General features: G+C 44.0%; 1 protein-coding gene across 5 annotated transcripts in view; it reads left to right on the forward strand.

The window, feature by feature from the left end:
- The window catches only part of MYOF (myoferlin), a 178,747-nt gene that overhangs the window by 72,162 nt on the left and 94,434 nt on the right, over nt 1-12,151 (forward strand). For all 5 annotated transcript variants that reach the window (XM_027529445.1, XM_027529440.1, XM_027529441.1 and 2 more), the window contains exons 6-13: nt 1,606-1,769; nt 2,620-2,748; nt 6,701-6,763; nt 6,848-6,898; nt 8,057-8,087; nt 8,557-8,672; nt 9,299-9,425; nt 11,414-11,517. In XM_027529445.1, coding sequence (XP_027385246.1) covers nt 1,606-1,769; nt 2,620-2,748; nt 6,701-6,763; nt 6,848-6,898; nt 8,057-8,087; nt 8,557-8,672; nt 9,299-9,425; nt 11,414-11,517 — 785 coding nt within the window. The remainder of the gene's footprint in view (nt 1-1,605; nt 1,770-2,619; nt 2,749-6,700; nt 6,764-6,847; nt 6,899-8,056; nt 8,088-8,556; nt 8,673-9,298; nt 9,426-11,413; nt 11,518-12,151) is intronic.

A 12,151-nucleotide genomic window follows, 5' to 3' on the forward strand; every position in this document is an offset into this window, starting at 1 on the left:
TATCGAGGAGAGGTCGTGGTTGGTCTTTGTGGAACAGGAGCCAGACTCGGATGGGACGAGCATGAATGGAGGGGTGGTGAGGAGGAATGTTCCCCCTGGGCTAAGCGCTGGGGAGACCCTTTACTTCCTTGTGGTTGTCCGTTTCTCACTCTGTGCCCTGTCCCCCGTGCTGCTCACTGACTGCCTCCCTTCCCTACCCCATTACTGCTCTTTAGGAAGTGCTCCAATAAAACGGACTTCTCAATAAAAGTTTAAAGAAAAAAAAACAGATTAATTTGTCGGGAGCTGTTTTGTGCCAGGCACTATATTAAAGGCCTTGCGTATAGATTAATTTTATCTTTACAATAACCTTTTGGTAAATCCCATTAGTTCCCCCTTTTTATGAACGAGGAAACTGAAACAGATTGAGAGACTACTCAGAGTCACATAGCTCAAAACTGGAATTCCCACGCAGACAGCATGACTCCAAAGCCCAAGCTTTAAGAGCCATGCTACAGGGCAGTTGGATGGAACTAATTCATACTATGATGTGAGTGACTGGCAGATGACTCCATATGGAAATTGTCTCCTACCATTTCCATATGGGATCATCAGTAAAGGAGGAGGTTCAGGATCCAAAGGCAGGGAGTACAAATGCTGGTATTTTTTAGACAAGGGAGTTAGTTGGTCTTCTAGTCTTATATTGTACAGGTTATCAGGAGTTTAAACTTTCTGTGTATTAAGAAAACAATAACTGAAGTTTGTCATTAAGTTTTAAAAAGTTTGTGAGTAATAAAAGGAAGAAACACAGAAGACGGAGTTGATGTTTGTTTTTGATAGGAGAGAAAGATCCGTGCATATTTGAAGGCAGAGGGAAGGTCCCTATGGGGAAGGAGCCACTGGAGGTACTTGAAGGGGGGACCATTTAGAGGGTCCTCAAAGAATCAAAAGAAAGTGGGGTCTCAGGGATGGGAGGGGGTTCACTCGAACCGTGTTTTCCCCACTGAGTGTGAAGGGAAGCTAGGGGACAGATGCGTGTGGAGGTGACAGACCGGGAGGGTGGAGCGAGAGTATGATGACCACCTCGGTCTGCTTGGCAGGAAACTGGAGGCCAGTTTCTCTCCTACCATGAGGATGGAGAGGGCATTCGAGATCAGGAAACTCAGGCAGAAAGGAGACAGTGCAAGAGCTCACGAGGAAAGTTCTAGAGAAAAGACCTGCAGTGGGAAGGGTGGAGTGGAAGTCTCCCCAAGTCTCCAATTTCCCCAGCATTTCCACACATCACCGTCCTAACCTCAGGCAGACCCTTGACCTCAAGCTGGTTCCCAGATCAGAACTGAGTGATGATGGGCTGGCTGGGTCCATCCATACCATCTCCTCTTCTCAGCTCCCCATGGCCTCTGGCATTCTCCTAGTCACCTTGAAAACAGCCCGAATGAATGCCGTGTTGCACGTGAACACATGTGCCTAAATAATCTAGATCTGAGTCACAGCTTGTCCCAAGTCACTGTCACCAAGAAGCGTCTCCCTCACCTGCTGCCTCAGCAGCATGGAAAACTCTCTGGAATGCTGAGACTCATACAGGATGAGGACTGTCTCTGAATGCATCCCTTTTTGGTATTTCAGAAGAAGAGGAAGATGGAGGTGATGAGGACATGTTGGACAGTACGGTCAGGGGCCCAGGGCCCAGGGGGCCAGGAGGGACCGTGCCGGAAGCTCACCTTGCCCGGAGGCTCACGAAAGCGAAGAGCAGCCGCCGCATGCTGTCTAACAAGCCACAGGACTTCCAGGTAGGAACAGCCCCAGGGCCCCACATCCCTGTTGTACCAACACTGTGTTGTCCAGCTTCTGGCAACTGTGGTGGTGTTAGAAGAGCTTCTGCCTGTGGGCAGTGGCTTAACCAGTAAAAAGGGATGTAAGGGCATAAACTCAATGAGAAGAGCTCCCCATCTTTCTTCTGCAAGCAGCAGTAAGTGTTGTCAATCCGGATGAGGCTCTTCAGAGAAATAAAATTCCCTTTTGTGGTAGGAAGTGAGAGAGTTAGTCATGTCTGACTCTTTGTGACCCCATGGACTGTACCCCATTAGGCTCCTCTGTTCATGGGATTCTCCAGGCAAGAATACTGGAGTGGGTTGCCATTCCCTTCTCTCGGGGATCTTCCCAATCCAGGGATCAAACCTGGATCTCCCACACTGCAGGCAGACTCTTTACCATCTGAGCCACTAGGGAAGCCCAAGAGCTAATCAAGGAATGGAAGCACAGGTGTTGTGTTTTCTCACAGCTCTGGCTGCTTCCTTGGGAGATAGCCATGGAGGGTGTTAGTACCTCCCAGGGATCAGGAAGACCAGGTAGGAGGCTGACTCTGGGCAGCAGCCTCCACCCTGCCCTTCACTTTCCCAGGCCAGTTCTAGACTACTGCAAGCCCATGACCGCTCTTGGTTTTGGCCACCTGACCCCAGTTCCCATCACGAGAATGGGCGCAGGTGGACGCTCCCAGTCCTTGAGCACCAGTACATTGCAAAGCTGCGCTGGCCTGGTTTCAGTGGTCCTTACGGGCGAATGAGCCAAGGTGACACCTGTGGATTCTCTTACACATTATGCTGGGAAAGTTTCAGTGATGACTCCCTTCTGTACTTGCAGATCCGGGTCCGAGTGATCGAGGGCCGGCAGTTAAGTGGCAACAACATCAAGCCTGTGGTCAAAGTCCACATCTGTGGCCAGACGCACAGAACAAGAATCAAGCGAGGGAACAATCCATTTTTTGATGAGGTAAACGGGCAAATGCATGTCCTCGTGCGTCTGTTTTATTTATGTGTACCTTCTCAGCTTCCACCCACTTCTCTACAGTCCCAAGTGGGAGAGGAACACATGTGCAGGCTCAACTGTACACAGAGGACAGAGTTCTAGCCTTAAACATTCTGTGCTAAGAACCCCTGGGTCTTGGAGTCACATGGCCTGCTTCATTATTGGTTCTCAGAGAAGCCCAGTGTCTTTCTGATGGTTTCACAACAACTTCTGGAGGGAGCCCTTCCAAATGGGTCCTTGCGCCTCTTATTATGGACCACACAGAACACTTAGGACCTGCCTTTGTGCTTTTTAATTAGCAGATGTCTCTGAGGGGTGACTCCATGTGACTTAAGTAACCCAACTTTATAAAGGTGTCAAAACCTACTTGACTATAAAAACAATATAGGTTAGAAGAAGCAATTATGAGCAGAAAGGTTTTTTTCCTCCATGATGAGATTATACCCTGTTCTGATGACCTCTTCTGCAACAGTCTTCAAAAATGCTGAATACCTTGACGGTTGTCTTCAATGCCACAAAATTCCACATTTAGGACTGTGAAGAGAAATGATAAATTTGGGGAATTTATCACATGCCAGCCTTACTTCGCTGAGGAGCCACGTTTCTGAGATTCCTGGGGCCTCATGCTCTGATCTCTGAGGCCAGGCATTTCCTACCACGGCTTCCTCTCACAGTTCCTCTTAGTTCCCAACAGCTTGCAATCCCAGCCCTGGTATTGGTTCTTTTTTTCTCTGTTCACAAAAGGAACGGGTTTTTTTCTGTGTGGTGCTCCTGATTGTTTTCCTGTGTTTTCTTGGCCCCAAGCTTTTCAGAGGCTCCATTTTCTTCTCACTTTGGGCTTCTCCTTAGATGAATCACAGACACCAGCAGGCAGGTAGTGTCAAAGCTAACCTGAGAGGCGGGCGCATTCAGAGATGGGCACTGGAAGTGGATTCAGGGAAGGCTGGGTGAAAGTCATGATGGGGGACAAGACAGGATTGCAGGAAGGACAAAGTATGGGACCCTTGATGCCTAGAGCATAGAACCCATCCAGGTGTTTACTGAAGGAAGTTATAAGGCTCAAAATAGCCTGGAGTTAAAACTCCCCTCCCAGTCCTCCCCACTGTTCTAAGAAAACAAAGAACTCTCCCACCCGGAGAAAAAAAATGGCCATAAAGATTGATTATGCTCAGCTCCCAGCCAGTCCAGCCTCTGGCCAATCTCCAGAATTCCTTGCCCTAGCTGTTTAAGAGATAACTACTGCAGACAACCTTGGAGAAGAACAGGCCCCCTTAAGACTGTAGATTTCCACAAGTATGCCTATATATACTTACTCTTTTCTTGGGTTAGTGCAGAAGCTCACTAATCTGACTGCTGCCCCTTCTCACCTCATTAAATGTGATCTGTTCCTGTAAAGTGCCGGTGTCTTTTTTTTTTTCCAAACCTCGCCTTCTCTAACTCCCTTACCCTACATTTGTAATGTGGGACATTTACTCAACTACATCTATAGGAAGTCCACCTCAAAACTTACCATTTTAATACTTTTGAAATTAGATTTCTCAGTTAAAGGGAAGAATCAAGTAACTGAGCTTCTAAAAAGACCATAAATCAATAAAAAGATTTTACAAAAAAATCTCTAGTTTACACACACATTTTTAACCAAGTGATTCAACTTGGCATCACCAAGGACAAATGGACATGTGTGTCCTGATGTGATATAATGGGAGTAATCAGCATCACTTGTGTCGTTTCTTGTCCAGTGGTCAACTTGAATCTAACAATGAGGAAACACTGACAAAAATCCAGAGTGTAAGATATTCTGCAAAGCAACTGGTCTTGATAGAAATAAATAACAAAAATAAGCCAGGAGTACTGTTCTAGATAAAAGGAAACTTAGGAGATACAACAACCACATACAATGTAAGATCCTCGAGTGAATCCAAATTTTTTTTTAAAAAAGCTAAAAAGAACTTTTTTCAGAACAAGTGTAGGAATTTGAAAATTGACTGTGTTACATGTTAAATTTTTGGGTGTGATAATAGTGTTGTTGCTGTTCAGTCACTAAGTTGTGTCTGACTCTTTGTGACCCCATCGACTGCAGCATGCCTGTCCTTCACTGTCTCCTGGAGTTTGCTCAAATTCATGTCTGTTGAATCAGAGATGCTATCTAGTCATCTCATCCTCTGTCATCCCCTTCTCCTTTGGCCTTCAATCTTTCTTAGCCACTGCCGCTGCCAAGTCGTTTCAGTCGTGTCCGACTCTGTGCGACCCCATAGACAGCAGCCCACCAGGCTTCCCCGTCCCTGGGATTCTCCAGGCAAGAACACTGGAGTGGGTTGCCATTTCCTTCTCCAATGCATGAAAGTGAAAAGTGAAAGTGAAGTTGCTCAGTCGTGTCCGACTTTTAGCGACCCTGTGGACTGCAGCCCACCAGGCTCCTCCATCCATGGGATTTTCCAGGCAAGAGTACTGGAGTGGGGTGCCATTGCCTTCTTCGATCTTTCCCAGCATCAGGGTCATTTCCAGTGACTCAGCTGTTTGCATCAGGCGGCCAAAGTATTGGAGCTTCAGTTTCAGCATTATCCTTCCAATGAATATTCAGGGTTAATTTCCATTAGGATTGACTGGTTTGATCTCCTTAGTCCATTATAGAAAAAAATGTTTTTGCACTTCAGAGATGAGTGCAAATTTTTTTACTTTTTGAAAATAATCTTTTATTGTTTTTACTTTTTGGAAATAATCCCCTCCCCTACCACTGATGAGTGTTTAATTTATTAAAAAATTTTTTTTTGAACTTTTTATTTTTTATTGGTGTATAGCCAATTAATAATGTTGTAATAGTTTCAGGTGAACAGTAAAGAGACTCAACCATACGCAAATGTACTTTTAAGGAGTGTATTGTATTATCTAGAACCTTCTTTCAGATGGTTCAGTTAAAAAAAAGAGTTATAAAGCCAAAAGCCAGTGTGACAAAATTATAGCAATGATTCTTTCATTTTTTCTCTGTAAATTTTAAATATTTCTAAGGAAAATGTAGGAGAAAAAAGTCTCAGTTTAAATAAATGCTCCATCTTTCTCTCTTAGGATTAAAGTCTATTGGCACACAAAACTTTGACTTTATGGTAAAACCTCTGCATACCCAATTTTCATCTTCCAGGAGTCAACCTTCTTAAACTTAGCTGTTACAATGAGTTAAAATGTGGTCCATACTGACTCTACCGAGGCTCTAACAGTATCTAATGTGCAGTGTTGGCTTTACAAGTATTTTGTTAGAAAGAGCAAAATTAGTGACTGGTTACAGGTAATAGCACTAAAAATGGAAGAAAATTAACCTCAACTTTCCAGAGCATCCAAGCTCTAAGCACATGAAATAAACTTGATCTTTAGTTAGCTGCTGCTGCTGCTAAGTTGTGTCAGTTAGCTACTAGAGGCTAAATCACTTTAGTCGTTTCCAATTTTGTGTGATCCTATATCCTGTAGCCCTCCAGGCTCCTCTGTCCATGGGATTCTCCAGGCAAGAATACTGGAGTGGTTTGCCATGCCCTCCTCCAGGGGATCTTCCCAACCCAGGGATCATATGTCTTCTTATGTCTCCTCCATTGGCAGGCAGGTTCTTCACCACTAACACCACCTGGGAAGCCCTAGCTACCTGATATCTGGTGCCAAATGAACAATTATATTTATTTAAAGAAACACTATGCATAATTGTTACTTAACCCTTTTTCTGATATACAGAGTTTACCTTGAAGCTCATGATGCTTAAGCTTTAGAGCCTTTTCTGAGGTCCTGCAGTGGGTTCATGCAGTCACACCTGATTTGAGGTTGTGTCTTGTATTTTTATTTTTTAGGAAGCCCCCTCAAATTTTAGCGTCAGATCCCACTAAACCTTATTCCACCCCTGTTGACATTCAAACATTTTCCCTTTTTGTTTCAACAGTTATTTTTCTACAATGTCCACCTGACTCCTTCTGAACTGATGGATGAGATCATCAGCATTCGGGTAAGGGGCCACAGAGTAGGAGGGTAGTGCTCACTAGCTGCCAGATAAAGCCGGTAATCTTCTCACCACTCTCCTTTCTTCCAGGTTTACAATTCCCATTCTCTGCGGGCAGATTCTCTGATGGGGGAGTTTAAGGTGGGTGTCCACTGTCTGTTTCATTCAACTTAGGTCAAACATGGGCACTTTCATGATGAGGAATCTGGTTCCTGGCCAGGACTCAGGGTACCCATCTTGGTGACATCAGAAGGTTATATGTAAAACATTGATGCCATGATCATTGCTGAAAGCTGGACACAAATGCTGTGGGGTCAAGAAGCCAGTTGAGTGTCCTCTGGATGGAGTCTAGTCAACTTCCAAAGTACAGCACTTAGCACTTAGTCCCGCACTTAGTCCGAGAGCAAGATGCCTGGGAGCTGCCATACCAGGGCCCTTCACAGAGTGCCTGTTGTGGCTGGAAGCCCAGTGCTGCTACAGAGGGAAGAGTACTTGCCTGTGGCAAGAAGCCCGTTACCCCGCTCCACTTGTCAGTAGCCCAGAGTTCTATCTACTAAGTCAGTTATTATAAATCTGGTGTATGACAGGCAAGCCAAACCAGGGAAGAGAATCAAGGTGCTTTTCCGAGCAGTTCACACTGGACTTACTGATAAAGACTTCTTGTGTCTGCTTAGCGATTCCACATGGAATGGGCTGCTTCTTGAAGCGAGTCTTAGAAGATGATTTGGGTCAATTCATACTCTGTCTGCCATTAACTAGCCACTTGTAAACCTCTCTGGTGCTTAGTTTCTTCATCTGTAAGATGGGATTATTGTGAAAATGAGGTGAGATACAATATATAAAGCACCTAGCTCTTGGCACATTGGAGTGGCCAATCAAAGGGTCTATTAATGTTAGTATTAGAATTAATTGGAGGAAAAGGTGGAGGAATACTCAGTAAGAAGTCCCATATGGTGACCATGGTCCGGGTTTGCTAGGGTCTGAGGGTTTCCTCAGAATGTGAGACTTTCTATGCTACTGGAAAAGTCCCAAGCAAACCAGGCCACATTGGTCACTGTGTCTGTTCCAGCTGTGAGACTGGCTCATTCATTCAAAATGATGGATTGAGAGCCTTCTATGTATCACACCTCAGAGGAGGCATCGGATATACAGAGACAGTAAGATGGAAATGGTGGGTCTTAAAGCAAGTTGTCTAGTCAAAAGCCTTATTTTTTTAAGTGTGATGATAATGATAGATTCTAGAAGTGACTGAACTGATTGTAAAATTTGTTTGAACTGTTTTAAATTATCTTTTCCCAGATCGATGTTGGATTTGTTTATGATGAACCTGGTAAGTAACGTTTTCCCATGAACTGGAAGACTCTGGGAATCAAGAAAATTTGAGGGATGAAAGAATAAAGAATGATGTTTTTCTTGACTGAGAAAAAGAACGGCTATACCCAGTGGGAATGATGACAGCAGTTTAGTATGGGTGTCTTTTTTAATAATCTAATGGCAATCATCCTAAGAGAAACAAATAGATAATTTCTCTGTTCTGTGAGGCTACTTTAACCTTATCAAAATCAAATTATAGAATCAGTGACTAGAGCTTAGAGAGTCTTATTCAGTCACCCCAGGGCAGGATGTGGGTGGAGAGTCAGTGTGAAGGAGAGAGCATTAAAAGGGAGCCTCATCTGGGGAGTATGGCCCGTCATGAAGACACATTGGAGGAAATACTTGGTTATCTTACTGCAGATGGAATCATGGACTTGTCAGCTTCTCTAGAGTATTCCTGTCCTTTTACGCCTTCTTTATTTTAGGTCATGCTGTCATGAGGAAATGGCTTCTCCTCAATGACCCTGAAGATACCAGCTCGGGTGCTAAAGGCTACATGAAAGTCAGCATGTTCGTCCTGGGAACTGGAGACGAGCCTCCTGTAAGCTCCAAATTCTCTGTCCTCTATGTTTTTTCACTAAGAAAGAGGACCCAGAGTTAAGCAAGTGGGCACCAGTCATTGTGAAATGGAGCAGAGCTTCCAATCAGCAACCCCAATCCTCCAATTCCTCCAACTTTCTGGAATTTGTTATTTTCTTCACAACAGAATTATTATTCCAGCTCACTTAGCTCCTTCCTTGTGTCTGTGAGCAGGTCTTTCATTCAGTAAAGATATGTGTGTTTTTAAGAGTTCCCCACATCACTGCCTCTACAGAACCTGGCTCCATTGCAGAATCAGGCATTGCTACCTAAGAGGATGGTTGTTATTCTAGAAAATTGGGCAGCAAGCCAGTAGCCAGAAAGAAAGTAAAAGAGCTTCAGTAACTGTCTCTCTATTTAGCGCTCAGAAGATTAAAAAGGACGCATTATTTTCTTGTAGTGTATTGGTCAAAGAAACATGAGCATTGATTTTGTAGGGCAGTTTTGAGGTTGAATTGGTGCCAAACTCTTAAGCTCAAAACACAGGAAATCCTAATGAAAACAGTTATGATGGGTTTTATCCCAGATTTGGCCTCTTGAAGTGCTGCTTTCCTATGTATATAATTTGCCACTGTGTGTCCCCAATAGCCTGAGAAACAAGATCGTGATAATGACAGTGATGATGTGGAAAGTAACTTGTTACTCCCTGCTGGCATTGCCCTGCGGTGGGTGACCTTCCTGCTGAAGATCTACAGAGCGGAGGACATCCCCCAGAGTATGTATTGATTTAATCCAGCCCCAGGATTGTCAGTTGCCTGCATGATTACATGTGATAAAAGTAATCATACTCCAAATCATGTCAGTGCTCCCTGCCATATGTCTGTCTCCTTAAAGGCCTTCATAGAGTTATTTTCATTCATTTTGGCCCTATTGAAAACTACCTAAGCAGATTCATGGGGAAGCCTGTTGGTCACTGACCCATGGCCCTTATGGAGCCTTTGACCCATTCATCTCTGTTCTTTCTCTCTTCTGGGTTCCACACTTCCCCTTATTCTAAAGGATACCAAAACAGAGGTCAGCAGTCAGCATGGCCAACTCCTTTCATCCCAAATGAAACTGAAGTTCTATAAACAGATAAATGTATTTTCTATCAGAGTATTAAAAATGGCTGGGCCAAAGTTGCACGTGCCAATAACTAGAAGTCTGTCACTAGTGTGTTAAGAGATTGGGTGCATTTAAGAGAATTACTTAGAGCGCTTCCATTCATAGAGGCTAATCTAGTTGCTCGCCTGTCCTTGCTAAGGACCTGGCATCCTCTCTGCCTTGCCTGGTGTGCCTGCTTCCTGCTGGGCCCTGGGACATAGGACCCTCTCCCCATCCTCAGGAGGGAGCACCACTGTACAGGCCATGGAACTCTTCAGGATTTGCTACTTTTCCAGGAACCCCTCCCCTCTAATGACTCCCCAGAGCATCCTTCCCTTGGAAATATCTTAAATGAAGTAAATAAATTAAACCTCACATTATAATACCTGCTGGGCCTGTTCAACTGAACTCTGTTGACTTTTTTAAATTGGAGTATAATTACTTTCCAGTGTTGTGTTAGTTTCTGCCGTATAACAAAGTGAATCAGTTGTCTGTGTACATACACCCCCTCCCTCTGTGCCTCCCTCCCCCTCCCCCCACCCCTCTAGGTCCTCATAGCGCACTGAGCTGAGTTCCCTGTGCTATACAGCAGCTTCCCACTGGCTATTTTACACGTGGTAGTGTATGCACATCAGTGCCATTCTCTGACCCACCCTCCCCTTCCTCTGCTGTGTCTGCAAGTCCATTCTCTACGTCTGCATCTCTAGTCCTGCCTGCAAATAGGTTTATCAGTATCATTTTTCTAGATTCCATATGTATGTGTCAATATATGATAGTTGTTTTTCTTCTTCTGACTTACTTCACTCTGACAGACACTAGGTTCATCCACATCACTAGAAATGACCCAATTTCTTTTCTTTTTATGGCTGAGGAATATTCCATTGTATATATGTACCACATCTTTATCCATTCATCTGTCAATGGATATCTAGGTTGCTTCCATGTCCTGGCTATTGTAAATAGCGCTGCAGTGAACTTTGGGGTACATGTATCTTTTTGAATTATGGTTTTCTTCAGGGTATACGCCCAGTAGTAGGGTTGCTGGGTCATATGGTAGTTCTGTTTTTAGTTTTATAAGCAACTTCCTTACTCTTCTCCATAGTGGCTGTATCAATTTACATTCCCACCAACAGTGCAAGATCTATTCACTTCTAAGTTTGTTAAAACAGAGATCTGTTGTTTGTAGGTGATTAAACACATTACGATTATGCTAAATTTCCTGGAGTTACTCAAGAAAAGATAAAGCCTATATGTTGACCTAAAGAACATTTTCCAAATCACAACTAGGCCTCAGTTTTTAATTACCCTGTTTGGATGGACTTTTTTATTCTGTTGGTTTCCTCAGTAAGTGATTGATTCTCAACATAGTAATTTATTGATTTGTTTTTTCTGAGACGCTCCTGTTAATTTTTAAATTTTGTGGGGAGAACGTGTTTTCTCTTTCTCTCAACTAAGACAAAGGATTTCTGCAATCCAGTGCCACTGGTACTTGCCACTTTTCAGGATGATTCTCGTTGCAATGGTTTTTCCATACAGGAGACAATTTTTAATTTTGCTGAGTGATTTCTGTTCTCTTAAGAGAATCAGATTTGATTTCTTCTGTGACGCGTTCCTTTCCAGTGGATGATGCCTTCTCACAGACAGTGAAGGAAATATTTGGAGGCGTCGCTGATAAGAAGAACCTAGTGGACCCTTTTGTAGAAGTTTCCTTTGCCGGAAAAAAGGTTTGTATGTGACCTCAGTGTCGATGCCTCTAGAAACATGTATTTAAACCACCATGCTTTCTTTGACTGATTTCCTGCTTAATCTTTTTTAAGTAGCCCCCTGATGAGCTGGGCACCGTGCAGGAACACAGATTATCAGACTCTGAGCATGTCAGACATCTTAGAGGTTTATTTTGGAGTGGAAAGTATGCCGGACTCAGGTTAGAAAGACGTGGTCTTTTGTAAGAGTAGAAACGATTCCCAGGCCCCAGCGTTATCTTACTCCTAGGTAAAGTCCCTAACCAGCAACAGTGATCCCTGGTCAAAGTGGCAGGAGTTCCCACCCTCTGAAATCTAATGCCTGGCGATCTGAAGTGGAGCTGATGTAATAACAACAGAAAAAAGTGCATAATAAATGTAATGCACTTGAATCATCCTGAAGCCACCTCCATCCCCTGTCCATGGGAAAATTGTCTTTTACAAAACTGGTCCCTGATGCCAAAAAGATTAGGGACCGCTGTGTAGAGGAGAGCCTCCAGTACCCGGGTACCCATTTCTATCATGTTTATTACTCACCATGTTCCAATGAGCTGCAGAAACTGGAGAGTCTGACAGGGGAACCCATCTCAGTCCTCTGATAAGAGCTGAGGGACTC

Source organism: Bos indicus x Bos taurus, chromosome 26 (assembly GCF_003369695.1).
Source record: "Bos indicus x Bos taurus breed Angus x Brahman F1 hybrid chromosome 26, Bos_hybrid_MaternalHap_v2.0, whole genome shotgun sequence".
NCBI classification, from domain to species: domain Eukaryota; kingdom Metazoa; phylum Chordata; class Mammalia; order Artiodactyla; family Bovidae; genus Bos; species Bos indicus x Bos taurus.